The 15,108-nt window shown below is 39.8% G+C and overlaps 1 protein-coding gene across 14 annotated transcripts in view; it reads right to left on the bottom strand.

The window, feature by feature from the left end:
* Dock3 (dedicator of cyto-kinesis 3) overlaps positions 1 to 15,108 on the bottom strand; it is a 355,025-nt gene that overhangs the window by 72,111 nt on the left and 267,806 nt on the right. For all 14 annotated transcript variants that reach the window (XM_087562345.1, XM_087562340.1, XM_087562344.1 and 11 more), the window contains 2 exon segments: positions 4,545 to 4,715; positions 239 to 431 (listed from right to left, as the gene is read on the bottom strand). In XM_087562345.1, coding sequence (XP_087418471.1) covers positions 239 to 431; positions 4,545 to 4,715 — 364 coding nt within the window.

Raw genomic sequence — 15,108 nt, forward strand, 5'->3', positions numbered from 1 at the left:
CCAACGCAACACCTTAGGAGCTTGCCCTAAGATCTGGGCTCCTAAGAGTAAATTGTGAGAAAGGCAAGCAGGCCTAAGTCTTGGATAAATTTCTCATATAGTTTACTAAAACTCCTACACTTTCAGGGTCACTGCTTTTTTACATTGCGGTTGTTAAACTAATATTTTGAACTGTTTAAACTTGGATACTATCCAGGAAGGGAAGAAATGAAATCTGACTCTTTTCAACATAATTTACCTGAAAAGGAAAACAGGCGACTGTCCACTGTCCTGGCGATGGACTGCAGCTTCACCACGTCCATTGACTGCCCGATGTGCACCGTACTGGGCATGCTTCCCAGTGTGCCTCTCACAAACTCTGCTACCTCTTGTACAGTAAACATCTGCAGCAGCTCGTCAAAGATGGTGGGGAAGGAATTAAGTAGTGCAGCCTGTGGGAGCAAAGCTATGGTCAGCTCAAAGTTCAGCTTGTGTTTATCTTGTATGTTCAAAGGCATGAGGTTGAAAGAGTTTCAGAAGGCACTGCAGCGGCCCTGCCTTGAGAGGTGTCTTCCCTGGCCCTTGACTCTACTCAGCCCTATAGAACTCTGGGAGCATGGGGAAAGAAAAGTCAAAACTAAAACAAGGGTTTTCACTAGGGTTCAGGCCACCTGAAACCTTCATCATAACCTGTCCAGGCATTTGCAGGCAATAGAAGGAAATATAGGAAGAAATTCACATAATGTAGCTTAAGAGGAACAGCTATTTTTCCTCATAAAATAGATTTAAACTTTTTAGTTTATGACTAAGCTCTCTACTTTTCAATTTTGGTTCCCAACACAAGCCAGAAACCTCTAAGAAAGGGAAAAGTAGGTAAAAGCCAAGTGCCCTCAAGCAGAAACAGTAGACTCCATTAATAGCAGTAACCCAGTTTTGAGAACTAGAAAATTTTCCAGGAATAGTGCTATTTGTATAAAATCATGTAATCTAAAGAATATGTATATTATTTTCTCATATGTGATCTCCGTCAGTAAAGTATGAGAAACGTCTACTGGGTTCTTCTTCTTCTACATAGGTTCATTCAGTTATAATCTCTTGAGGAATACTGCTAATGAAAACTAAGAATACAGAGACTCAGAAGGCCCAAACATGGAGGGGAATAAGGAGGAAGAGGGCAAAGGGAGAGAGAGGGAGAGGGAGAGGGAGAGGGAGAGGGAGAGGGAGAGGGAGAGGGAGAGGGAGAGGGAGAGGGAGAGGGAGAGGGAGAGGGAGAGGGAGAGGGAGAGGGAAAACATGTGCATATGGGCTTCTAGATCTGAGCTCTGGAAGCAAGATGTGGTCTCTTGAGGAAAATGTAATCATTTATTTAATGAGGTGGGGGGAAGCATGATGGCATTAGTAGTTTTATTTATTTAAATTACATTTATTTATTCATTTATTGGGGGGGATCATGCTCATGTGGAGGTCAGAGGACAACTTATGGGCATTGATTCTCTTGTTTCACCATGTGGGACCTGAAGATGAAACTCAGGTCATCAGGGTTGGCATCATGAGCCTTTACCTGCTGAGCCATCTTGCTGCCCCAATCTGATAATATTGATCCATAACTTTTGAGAGGCAGAACACTATAGGAGAAAAATAATAGATTTTTAAATTAGACACATATGAGTCCAAATTCCAGCTTTAAGCCAGGTGTGGTGTTTCATGTCTGTAATTTTAGCTATTCAGGAACTTGAGGCAGGAGGTGGCAACTTTAAGACCAGCCTGGAAAACACAACAAATTCAATATAAATAAATAAATTTTCAGTTTTGTCATTTGCCTGCTTTATGTTTGATGATTTGCCCTAATCCTTAGGTTTTCATCTATTAAATGGAGATAATGCTATTACTGGCATATGGGAACGGTTTGGCACACTGATTCCAGCAGAGTGTCTAGAACACAACAGGTTTTCAATAAATGCTATGTGATGTTGACTGTCAATTTGTAAAGTCTAGGATCGCCTGGGAGATGGGGCTCTAGGCATGCCTGTGAGAGATTATCTTATTTCTGTTAGCTGGTGTGAGAAGACCCATCTTTATTGTAGGCAGGACTGTTTCCTGAGGAGGGGATGGATCCTGAACGGCATAAATAATGAGAACTGAACAACAGCATGCAGGCACTGCTCTCTGCTCCCTGACAGGTATCTCATGTGAGCAGCTGCTTCAGTCGCCTGTTCCCCTGACCACCACCGTAGTGAACTGCACCTTCAACTAATGAGCAGGATAAACCAGTTCTCTTTTAAGTTGCTTTTGTGATATTTTACCACAGCAGCAAGAAAAGAAGCTAAGATGAGCTGGTTCTTACTTTCTTCCTGTATTTATTGAAAGCATTGTAGGGGAAACGTCTTGTACTTCTTATACTCTTTACCACTGATACAGAGTGGCACCTTAAGAACAGAAGGGAAAAGCTCCCTTTTACCAAGTGAACTGGAGTTGGGGGAGGAGGTTTTCCAAAAATGATTTAGATAATAGTGTAGTGAGTGAAAATTTATGCCATGGGAAAGGCCTGTATTACTGTCCTTTATGTTAAAGCCAGACTAAAGTATAAAATTCATATGAATTATGTCTTTATGTTAATACTTCAATAAAATATCACAGTAATTGTTTTACAGTTAAAACCAGCATACAAGCATATAAGCAATTTAGCTACAAAAGACAAAATGGGTGGGTTAAGTATATCTTACTCAGTGATAACACTATAGCCGATTTCTTCCCTTAAATGGTAAACTTTCCTGTGATTATGCCTCAGGACAGAAAGACATACTCACAACTTCTGATAGTCATGATCAAAGATAAAAAATCTAATTGAATAGTAAGATTTCCAAGAGTTCTAAAACTCATGAAACATAAGCATGGCAGCAAAGAAACAGATTTGAACCCTAAACATATCTAAGCTGATACCAGGTTTACCAGGCAGGTCTAAGCGATTTGTCCCGATGTAGTAGGAATACCACTGTTGTACAAAGCATTGCTAAATACCCAGGAAATATTGACTATCTACTCTGCTCTGTTAGCTACTTTCAGTCTCCCTGTAACTATCGTTGGCTGGAGGAAGAAGTAGCAAGCATCCTTGGCCCCTACTAGAAGGAACAGATAGATTGGAGCAAAGTTAGGGAGAAAACAATGAGTTTCTTGTGGTACTTTTGTGAGATCATGGGAGGAGCTTCCTTGGAGTAATTCGTGAAAGCTTTCAGGATTCCTTTATGGTTTGTAGCTCTCAAAGATCACCCAGTCTTTGACCAACAAACCTAAAGGCAATTCTTGGGTACCAAAAGACAATATAGAGGCAAGTAAAGACCAAAATAAACAAAACAAAAAAATATACTATTCTAAACGGAAACAAGATAGGGTTTGAATACATCTTTCACTAACAACACACAGGAGCATGCCATGTGGAAAGGGTAGACAGAGAGGTCATGCGAGCTCTGTGGACATCTTTTTGCATAATTAGCTTCAAGATGCCAAAGAACTATATATAATCCATGAATAAACGTGTACTAATTTGATAAGAGAAAATAACCTCTATGTGGATGGAGTAATGAATTGTTGATTTATTATAGCATAAGTCGGCTTGATAAAGGTAATTGACTAGCTGGTTAGGAAACTTTGATATGAGGAAGAAAATTTCTTTCAAATACTGGTAATTCTAATAGAATCTAGCTCTAATTCTTAGTCAATGCATTCAATTATTCCCATTAGCTTTCAATCTATCCCATTCTTAACATCTGTATTAGACAAGTTTTAATAAATATTATCTATGAAATAAAGTGCTCTATATATTTTAAATATTCCCTATGAATATGATGTTCATAACTATAATAATAACTAACAAATTTGGTCTAAGAGAATTCATATTAACAAAGTTCTCCTGTTTTCCCAAGTATATAGCCATTAAACTCTTTCACTCCTCATAACTGAGGCAAGTAAAGGACAGCATTTTGTTCTACCAAATATTTATTTGCAAATCACCTCTTTCCCAACACACACACACAAAAAATCTTGTCACAGTTTCTTCATTTCTGAAAATCAAGACAAAGAAATTACCTGCTCTGACAAAGAATCCCAGCAGCAACAGCTCCTCTACACAGCAGCTGGAGAAAGCTGCCCCGGAATGTGACTATTAACAGTAAGGCATGGATAGAGGCGGGTCTCGTGGGTCCTACCCTACTATTAAACTACTTGCTACTAATAGCTTCCGAGAAGAAGGGAAATCACTGCCTTCAGTTATGTGCCCACTGGACACTCCACCAGGCATTGATAGATAGCTCCAATCCAATGTCACAGATGGTCATGATTAAACTAAACGGGCCACAAAGCTAAAATAAAAGTCAAGAATCTTGGAAAATGACTAGTAGGGAAAAGCAGAAAGTTGATAAGAATGGAAAGGAGATAAAAGAGGGTTGGGAAAAGAGTAATCAGAAGCTATATATGAAATTGTCTAAGAAATAATTTAATAATTTAGAGAATCCCTAGCACAACACAAAACAACAGTGCAAACCTCCCACTATTTCCCACAATTCACAGACCTGAGTGAAGAGGAGTGTTTCTGAGTTTCTACTGTCCAAACTCAGCACAAACCGGATGGACTGGAAAAGTTCCTGGATGCTAGACCGGAATTGTTCCTCTTCCATCCCACATGTGGCTCTTGAATACAAGATTCGTGACTGCACAATGAACTTGAAAAGGTACTCCAGGGCCTAGAAATGTGGGAGGAAAAGTAATGGAGAGACATTGAAGATGGCCAGAAACTCACATAACAAGAATGTAAGTGCAAACAAAACAAACGAACAACAAACCCAATGTCAACAATAATAAAAACCCAAACAAACAAACAAACACCAAACCAAACCAACCAATGAAAAAAATAAAAACCAAACCAAATAAAAAATAAATAAATAAAAATAAAAAATAAAAAAAAATCCAGTGACAGGTGATTCCAAAGAACCGGCATTTTATTTTTAATGATTTTTTTTTTGGTGGGGGGGAACTGAACCCAGGTTCTCTGCAAGAGCAGCCAGTACTCTTAACTGTTTAGTCATCTCTCTAGCTCCTGCATTTTTTTAAGGACAGAAAATGGAAAAGTCCAAATGCAAGGATATAATTTAACTACTTTTTTGTTTCATTTTTTGAAGTGGGATCTTGCTATATGCCCTAGGCTGGCCTCAAATTCACAAGCCACCTGTACATCCCCTGGAGTGCTGGGATTACAGGTGTGTGCCAACACATCTGGAATAAATACACTTGAGTTTACTGTACAAAGGTGTGGTGGTTTGAATATGCTTGGCCCATGGGAAATGGCACTATTAGGATGTGTGGCCTTGTTGGAGGAAATTGTGTCACTGTAAAGGCGGGCTGTGAGGATTCCTGGGGCTTAAGCTCCACCCAGTGTGGAAGGGACCCTCCTCCTGGCTGCCCGTGGACAGTAGTCTCCTGGATGCCTTCTGATCAAGATGTAGAACTGTCAGCTCCTTCTCCAGAACCATGTCTGCTTGGATGATGCCACATTTCCTGCCATGATGATAATGGACTCAAACTGTAAGCCAGCCCCAATGCTATCTTTCATAAATGCTGCCTTGGTTATGGTGTCTCTTCACAGCAGTGGAAACCCTAACTAAGACAGAAGGGAAGGGTGTTTAAGGAATTTCCTGCAACTTTACATTATAGTTGGGGTCTGAAATAGGGACTTCTGCCTTATAGAAGGTCAAGGAACTCTGGATTCGTCCTAGGTTATACAGCAGCTAGTATGCCTGGCACATCCAGTTCCTTCCAGCCATGACATTTGCTGTTACCAGTTATGAGTAACACAGAAGATAGAGTTCTCAAAAAATGATTTAAGAGCAAAATGTAATTAAGATGGATTCTTTCAATTTGGCTAATGCTTATCAACAGAGTAATTCTCCTTTAAGAGAATAGACTCAAGCCCCAAAACTGTTTTCTAAGAAATACTACATTATATTATTTCAGATGATAGAAAGGTGAAGACAGTGGGTCAGAAAAAGCAAAACCCAGTTACTTGAAGTACAGAGAAGAAAAGCCCTTAGCCTCTTTTTAGAATCCGCCTGATAGGCGTATCTCAGAAAGTTCAGTTCGTACAGGCAATTGTTAGTTTAGGAAAATGTTGTTCTCTCATCTCCACATGCACATTCCATGAACACCCCAAATAAACAAATAAATGTAACTTAATTTTTTGAAAGGATGTGTAAGGAGAAAGTCCGATAAGGACTTGTGTCCTCCTTGTCTTATTTATTGGTCTACGCCTGAGAGCGAGCTACCCCTGATGCCTTCCTGCCATGATGAACAGCATTCTTCTGGGCTGTTAGCCAAAATAAGTTTTAATTGGGTTTTGATCACACCAGTGAAAAAAGTAACGAAACAGTGGCCTCTTACTGTGCTAGAGCCCCGTTCCAGCAGCCTTTTAACATCTAGTAATTAGAGAACCTGAAAAGTCTGTTAATTTATAAATCCAGCTAGATACTTGCAAGACATATCATTCCAATATGTCTACATTTCAGTGATTCTTCATGCCTGTGCAGCAGAAAATACAAAATTCCAATTTTATATTTTCTCAAAAATTTTACATGCTTACAGTAGAATGTTAGCCCATTAAATGTTGTACTATCAGATGCCTAACCTCAGGAGGCAAAGGATCAGTGATTGTGGAGAACATGGGAATCAGACAAATTTTTTAAAAAAATATAAAACCATAGGATATCTAGTATGTTATATCTAGTTATATACTAGACACATCTTGAATTTTAAAAAGAAAATATTTTATCATCACTGCCTAATTGTTTAGCTGTTTTTCAGTCAGAAATGACTACTGTAAGAGATGCATTAAGAAATATTGATTTGGGGCTGGGGATTTAGCCCAGTGGTAGAGCGCTTACCTAGGAAGCACAAGGCCCTGGGTTCGGTCCCTAGCTCCGAAAAAAAGAACCAAAAAAAAAAAAAAAAGAAATATTGATTCAACCAACCAACCAGACCCCCCCCCCCCCAGAGCTCCCAGGGACTAAACTACCACAAAAAGAGTACACAAGGATGGACCTATAGCTCCACCCACATATGTAGCAGAGGATAGCCTTGTCAGGCCTCAATGGGAGGAGAGGCCCTTGGTCCTGTGAAGGTTTTATGCCCCAGTGTAAGGGAATGCCAGGGCAGGGAGGTGGGAGTGGGTGCATGGGTGGAGGAGCACCCTCATAAAAGCAGGGGGAGGAGGCATGGGATGGGAGTATGTGGAGGGGAAATCGGGAAAGGGGATAACATTTAAAATGTAAATAAAAATGTACAATAAAAGAAAAATGTTAAAAGAGAAATATTTACTAGTTCAAAAGGGCAGAATCTAATAGTAAATTTGCCAGCATTTTTCACACATAATGAATATCTTACTATGTATGATATGAAATGATATGTGTGCCAGGGAACACAGGATGGTGTCAAAACATCCTGTGCAACCTGGACATGGGTAAGAAAAGCAACCCACTTTAAATCTATTACAACTTGATTCCCCCTTTCTCATTCCTGATAACCAGCTTCCTACTTCTGAGATCCCAAGATATAGTGTGGTAAGTAAAGGGTACATCTTAGGGTATTTGATTCAACAGGCTGCTCCCTATTCTATTTGGAGAAAATGAAGCATTGAGTTGAGGCTAAAGCAGATACCCTGTCCTTATTTCACTCAATAAATGTGAGAGAAGACTGTGAAAGTTTTTACAACTTTTCCCTTTTGTGTGTGTGTGTGTGTGTGTGTATGTGTGTGATGTATATACTGGTGTGTATACACACCTGTGTGCATGTGTAGGATAGAGACAAGGTCTCTCATAGGAACTGGAGTGAGGCTGGCAGGCAGAAAATCCCCAGTGCTCCTCATTCCTGCTGCCTGTAGACTTAAGCTTATAGGCATGCCTGTGGCCAGGTCAAGCTCCATGAGTGCTAGGAATCATACTCAGGTCCTGATGCTTACATTGAAAGTGCTCTTGTCCACTGAGTAATCTCTCCATTCCCTATTACAACTGTTTTATCACCAAGAAGATTCACTGTGCCAAATTCCTCCCTGCTAAGGAAGTGACACAGCTCAGCAGTAGAAAGTAGGCTCCGGGGCTGGGGATTTAGCTCAGTGGTAGAGCGCTTACCTAGGAAGCGCAAGGCCCTGGGTTCGGTCCGCAGCTCCGAAAAAAAGAACCAAAAAAAAAAAAAAAAAAAAAAAAGAAAGTAGGCTCCATTTGTGGAACCCCTTGTCAAAAGCCACACTCCTAGCCTATTTGAAAGATGCTTACTCAGTCATTTTATTGCCACTCTACTTGCAATAATCTTGAGAATGGAAACAACTTGAACGTCTTTTAATTGATGAATGGGTAATGAAAACGTGGTATGTATACACAATAGAATACTAATGAGCTGTAAAGAATAGTGAAATTTGCAGGTACATGGATGGAATTAGAAAATATACTGAGTGAGGTAACCCAGACTCAGATAGACAAAGACCTAATTCTGAATACTTAGATGTTAGTATGTAGCTTGGGAGTAACCAAAAACTAGGAAAAACACTATGAGGGGGATAACTTTTTATAAATACTTTCTTTTATAAGAATTGTCTTGGTCATGGTCTCTTAACAGCAAAGGGTAGTAGGACACTGGTGCTATGAAAAAGAAATGGGGAAAAATGGGGAAGAAGACTAACTGCAGAGGAGAAGGAGAAGGGAAGAAAGATAAATGAGACTAAGGATATTTGCCAAAGTGTAATAATATTTTGTGTTTACTTAAACACTCACACACATACATGCATATGTGTGTGTATACATACATACACACACATATATATGTATGTGTGTATATATGTGTGTATATATATATATATATGCCAGCATGTGTATTTAATAGAGTTATGCCATGTGGTGGTTTGAATAAGAATGGCTCCCATAGGCTCATATATTTGAATGCTTAGTCACCAGCCAGCAGCCCTATTTGAAAGGATTGGAAGGATAAGGAGGTGCAGCCATGTTGGAGGAAGTGTGTCACTAAAGAGTTTCAAAAGTCTATGCCAATTCCAGTCTCCCTCTCCTCCCTCTTCTCCTCTCCTCCCTCCTACACCCCCAATCTCTCTCTGCTTGTGGATCAGGATATAGCTCTCAACTACTTCTCCAGCACCATCTCCACCATGCTTGCTTGTGATGATAATGGACTAAACCTCTGAAACTGTAAGCAAGCCTCCAATTAAATGCTTTCTCCTGATAAGAATTGCCATGATCATGATCTTTTCACAGCAATACAAAAGTAACTAAGATATCCTACACGGTGCTCTCCCTCACAGCCATAAATTAGCTAATAAAACCTTCAGTGTCAAGCAAGAGAAATGTCCCTTCAAGTTGTAGGTAAGGAAATCCAAGAAACACTCAAAACAGTACAAGCTAATGCCATTGGCCTTGGCTGCCTCCCAGAATTTGAAGTTTGTTGAAGACACCACAAACTTCAGACAAAAGAATTGAAGGCACAAGCTGGAATTGACCTGGAAGCCATCTCCTTGAGACTAACCCTCATAGGTGCTATGTAAGCTGTAAAAGAAGAAAAGCAATCAATCAATAGTCTCATCCAACCTTAAAGTCTACGAACCACAACAATGATTATCCCAGCAAGATATTCCCATTGGTGCAAAGTGGTCCTTCTGAGGAGCAACCAACAGCTGTTTAATTAGACTTAAGGCCCACTCAACAGGGGGAATTCATGCTCTGTACTTGTGGTGTGAGTAACTTTGCCCTTCTTAGACACGAGTGTATTTGAATGCTTGGCTCATGGGGAGTAGTACTATTTTTTTTTTATTTATTTATTTTTTATTAACTTGAGTATTTCTTATATACATTTCGAGTGTTATTCCCTTTCCCGGTTTCCGGGCAAACATCCCCCTCCCCCCTCCCCTTCCTTATGGGTGTTCCCCTCCCAACCCTCCTCCCATTGCCACCCTCCCCCCATAGACTAGTTCACTGGGGGTTCAGTCTTAGCAGGACCCAGGGCTTCCCCTTCCACTGGTGCTCTTACTAGGATATTCATTGCTACCTATGGGGTCAGAGTCCAGGGTCAGTCCATGTATAGTCTTTAGGTAGTGGCTTAGTCCCTGGAAGCTCTGGTTGCTTGGCATTGTTGTACTTTTGGGGTCTCGAGCCCCTTCAAGCTCTTCCAGTTCTTTCTCTGATTCCTTCAATAGGGGACCTATTTTCAGTTCAGTGGTTTGCTGCTGGCATTCGCCTCTGTATTTGCTGTATTCTGGCTGTGTCTCTCAGGAGCGATCTACATCCGGCTCCTGTCGGTCTGCACTTCTTTGCTTCATCCATCTTGTCTAATTGGGTGGCTGTATATGTATGGGCCACCTGTGGGGCAGGCTCTGAATGGGTGTTCCTTCAGTCTCTGTTTTAATCTTTGCCTCTCCCTTCCCTGCCAAGGGTATTCTTTTTCCTCATTTAAAGAAGGAATGAAGCATTCACATTTTGATCATCCGTCTTGAGTTTCGTTTGTTCTAGGGATCTAGGGTAATTCAAGCATTTGGGCTAATAGCCACTTATCAATGAGTGCATACCATGTATGTCTTTCTGTGATTGGGTTAGCTCACTCAGGATGATATTTTCCAGTTCCAACCATTTGCCTACGAATTTCATAAACTCGTTCTTTTTGATAGCTGAGTAATATTCCATTGTGTAGATGTACCACATTTTCTGTATCCATTCCTCTGTTGAAGGGCATCTGGGTTCTTTCCATTTTCTGGCTATTGTAAATAAGGCTGCGATGAACATAGTGGAGCACGTGTCTCTTTTATATGTTGAGGCGTCTTTTGGGTATATGCCCAAGAGAGGTATAGCTGGATCCTCAGGCAGTTCAATGTCCAATTTTCTGAGGAACCTCCAGACTGATTTCCAGAATGGTTGTACCAGTCTGCAATCCCACCAACAATGGAGGAGTGTTCCTCTTTCTCCACATCCTCGCCAGCATCTGCTGTCACCTGAGTTTTTGATCTTAGCCAATCGCACTGGTGTGAGGTGAAATCTCAGGGTTGTTTTGATTTGCATTTCCCTTATGACTAAAGATGTTGAACATTTCTTTAGGTGTTTCTCAGCCATTCGGCATTCCTCAGCTGTGAATTCTTTGTTTAGCTCTGAACCCCATTTTTAATAGGGTTATTTGTTTCCTTGCGGTCTAACTTCTTGAGTTCTTTGTATATTTTGGATATAAGGCCTCTATCTGTTGTAGGATTGGTAAAGATCTTTTCCCAATCTGTTGGTTGCCATTTTGTCCTAACCACAGTGTCCTTTGCCTTACAGAAGCTTTGCAGTTTTATGAGATCCCATTTGTCGATTCTTGATCTTAGAGCATAAGCCATTGGTGTTTTGTTCAGGAAATTTTTTCCAGTGCCCATGTGTTCCAGATGCTTCCCTAGTTTTTCTTCTATTAGTTTGAGTGTGTCTGGTTTGATGTGGAGGTCCTTGATCCACTTGGACTTAAGCTTTGTACAGGGTGATAAGCATGGATCGATCTGCATTCTTCTACATGTTGCCCTCCAGTTGAACCAGCACCATTTGCTGAAAATGCTATCTTTTTTCCATTGGATGGTTTTGGCTCCTTTGTCAAAAATCAAGTGACCATAGGTGTGTGGGTTCATTTCTGGGTCTTCAATTCTATTCCATTGGTCTATCTGTCTGTCTCTGTACCAATACCATGCAGTTTTTATCACTATTGCTCTGTAATACTGCTTGAGTTCAGGGATAGTGATTCCCCCTGAAGTCCTTTTATTGTTGAGGATAGCTTTAGCTATCCTGGGTTTTTTGTTATTCCAGATGAATTTGCAAATTGTTCTGTCTAACTCTTTGAAGAATTGGATTGGTATTTTGATGGGGATTGCATTGAATTTGTAGATTGCTTTTGGTAAAATGGCCATTTTTACTATATTAATCCTGCCAATCCATGAGCATGGGAGATCTTTCCATCTTCTGAGGTCTTCTTCAATTTCTTTCCTCAGTGTCTTGAAGTTCTTATTGTACAGATCTTTTACTTGCTTGGTTAAAGTCACACCGAGGTACTTTATATTATTTGGGTCTATTATGAAGGGTGTCGTTTCCCTAATTTCTTTCTCGGCTTGTTTCTCTTTTGTATAGAGGAAGGCAACTGATTTATTTGAGTTAATTTTATACCCAGCCACTTTGCTGAAGTTGTTTATCAGCTTTAGTAGTTCTCTGGTGGAACTTTTGGGATCACTTAAATATACTATCATGTCATCTGCACATAGTGTTATTTTGACCTCTTCTTTTCTGATCTGTATCCCTTTGATCTCCTTTTGTTGTCTGATTGCTCTGGCTAGAACTTCAAGAACTATATTGAATAAGTAGGGAGAGAGTGGGCACCCTTGTCTAGTCCCTGATTTTAGTGGGATTGCTTCAAGTTTCTCTCCATTTAGTTTAATGTTAGCAACTGGTTTGCTGTATATGGCTTTTACTATGTTTAGGTATGGGCCTTGAATTCCTATTCTTTCCAGGACTTTTATCATGAAGGGGTGTTGAATTTTGTTAAATGCTTTCTCAGCATCTAATGAAATGATCATGTGGTTCTGTTCTTTCAGTTTGTTTATATAATGGATCACGTTGATGGTTTTCCGTATATTAAACCATCCCTGCATGCGTGGGATGAAGCCTACTTGATCATGGTGGATGACTGTTTTGATGTGCTCTTGGATTCGGTTTGCCAGAATTTTATTGAGTATTTTTGCGTCCATATTCATAAGGTAAATTGGTCTGAAGTTCTCTTTCTTTGTTGGGTCTTTGTGTGGTTTAGGTATAAGAGTAATTGTGGCTTCGTAGAAGGAATTCGGTAGGGCTCCATCTGTTTCAATTTTGTGGAATAGTTTGGATAATATTGGTATGAGGTCTTCTATGAAGGTTTGATAGAATTCTGCACTAAACCCGTCTGGACCTGGACTCTTTTTGGTTGGGAGACCTTTAATGACTGCTTCTATTTCCTTAGGAGTTATGGGGTTGTTCAACTGGTTTATCTGTTCCTGATTTAACTTCGATACCTGGTATCTGTCTAGGAAATTGTCCATTTCCTGTAGATTTTCAAATTTTGTTGAATATAGGTTTTTATAGTAAGATCTGATGATTTTTTGAATTTCCTCTGAATCTGTAGTTATGTCTCCCTTTTCATTTCTGATTTTGTTAATTTGGACGCACTCTCTGTGTCCTCTCGTTAGTCTGGCTAAGGGTTTATCTATCTTGTTGATTTTCTCAAAGAACCAACTTTTGGTTCTGTTGATTCTTTCTATGGTCCTTTTTGTTTCTACTTGGTTGATTTCAGCTCTGAGTTTGATTATTTCCTGCCTTCTGCTCCTCCTGGGTGTATTTGCTTCTTTTTGTTCTAGAGCTTTTAGGTATGCTGTCAAGCTGCTGACATATGCTCTTTCCTGTTTCTTTCTGCAGGCACTCAGCGCTATGAGTTTTCCTCTTAGCACAGCTTTCATTGTGTCCCATAAGTTTGAGTATGTTGTATCTTAATTTTCATTAAATTCTAAAAAGTTTTTAATTTCTTTCTTTATTTCTTCCTTGACCAGGTTATCATTGAGTAGAGCATTGTTCAATTTCCACGTATATGTGGGCATTCTTCCCTTATTGTTATTGAAGACCAGTTTTAGGCCGTGGTGGTCCGATAGCACGCATGGGATTATTTCTATCTTTCTGTACCTGTTGAGGCCCGTTTTTTGACCAATTATCTGGTCAATTTTGGAGAAAGTACCATGAGGAGCTGAGAAGAAGGTATATCCTTTTGCTTTAGGATAGAATGTTCTATAAATATCCGTTAAGTCCATTTGGCTCATGATTTCACTTAGTCTGTCGACATCACTGTTTAATTTCTGTTTCCATGATCTGTCCATCGATGAGAGTGGGGTGTTGAAATCTCCCACTATTATTGTGTGAGGTGCAATGTGTGTTTTGAGCTTTAGTAAGGTTTCTTTTACATATGTAGGTGCCCTTGTATTTGGGGCATAAATATTTAGGATTGAGAGTTCATCTTGGTGGATTTTTCCTTTGATGAATATGAAGTGTCCTTCCTTATCTTTTTTGATGACTTTTAGTTGGAAATTGATTTTATTTGATATTAGAATGGCTACTCCAGCTTGCTTCTTCTGACCATTTGCTTGGAAAGTTGTTTTCCAGCCTTTCACTCTGAGGTAGTGTCTGTCTTTGTCTCTGAGGTGTGTTTCCTGTAGGCAGCAGAATGCAGGGTCCTCGTTGCGTATCCAGTTTGTTAATCTATGTCTTTTTATTGGGGAGTTGAGGCCATTGATATTGAGAGATATTAAGGAATAGTGATTATTGTTTCCCTTTATATTCATATTTGGATGTGAGGTTATGTTTGTGTGCTTTCATTCTCTTTGTTTTGTTGCCAAGACGATTAGTTTCTTGCTTCTTCTAGGGTATAGCTTGCCTCCTTATGTTGGGCTTTACCCTTTATTATCCTTTGTAGTGCTGGATTTGTAGAAAGATATTGTGCAAATTTGGTTTTGTCATGGAATATCTTGGTTTCTCCATCAATGTTAATTGAGAGTTTTGCAGGATACAGTAACCTGGGCTGGCAGTTGTGTTCTCTTAGGGTCTGTATGACATCTGTCCAGGATCTTCTGGCCTTCATAGTTTCTGGCGAAAAGTCTGGTGTGATTCTGATAGGTCTCCCTTTATATGTTACTTGACCTTTTTCCCTTACTGCTTTTAATACTCTTTCTTTATTTTGTGCGTTTGGTGTTTTGACTATTATGTGACGGGAGGTGTTTCTTTTCTGGTCCAATCTATTTGGAGTTCTGTAGGCTTCTTGTATGTCTATGGGTATCTATTTTTTTAGGTTAGGGAAGTTTTCTTCTATGATTTTGTTGAAGATATTTACTGGTCCTTTGAGCTGGGAGTCTTCACTGTCTTCTATACCTATTATCCTTAGGTTTGATCTTCTCATTGAGTCCTGGATTTCCTGTATGTTTTGGACCAGTAGCTTTTTCCGCTTTACATTATCTTTGACAGTTGAGTCAATGATTTCTATGGAATCTTCTGCTCCTGAGATTCTCTCTTCCAT

The sequence above is a fragment of the Rattus norvegicus genome, chromosome 8, assembly GCF_021556685.1.
Source record: "Rattus norvegicus strain SHRSP/BbbUtx chromosome 8, alternate assembly SHRSP_T2T, whole genome shotgun sequence".
NCBI lineage: Eukaryota > Metazoa > Chordata > Mammalia > Rodentia > Muridae > Rattus > Rattus norvegicus.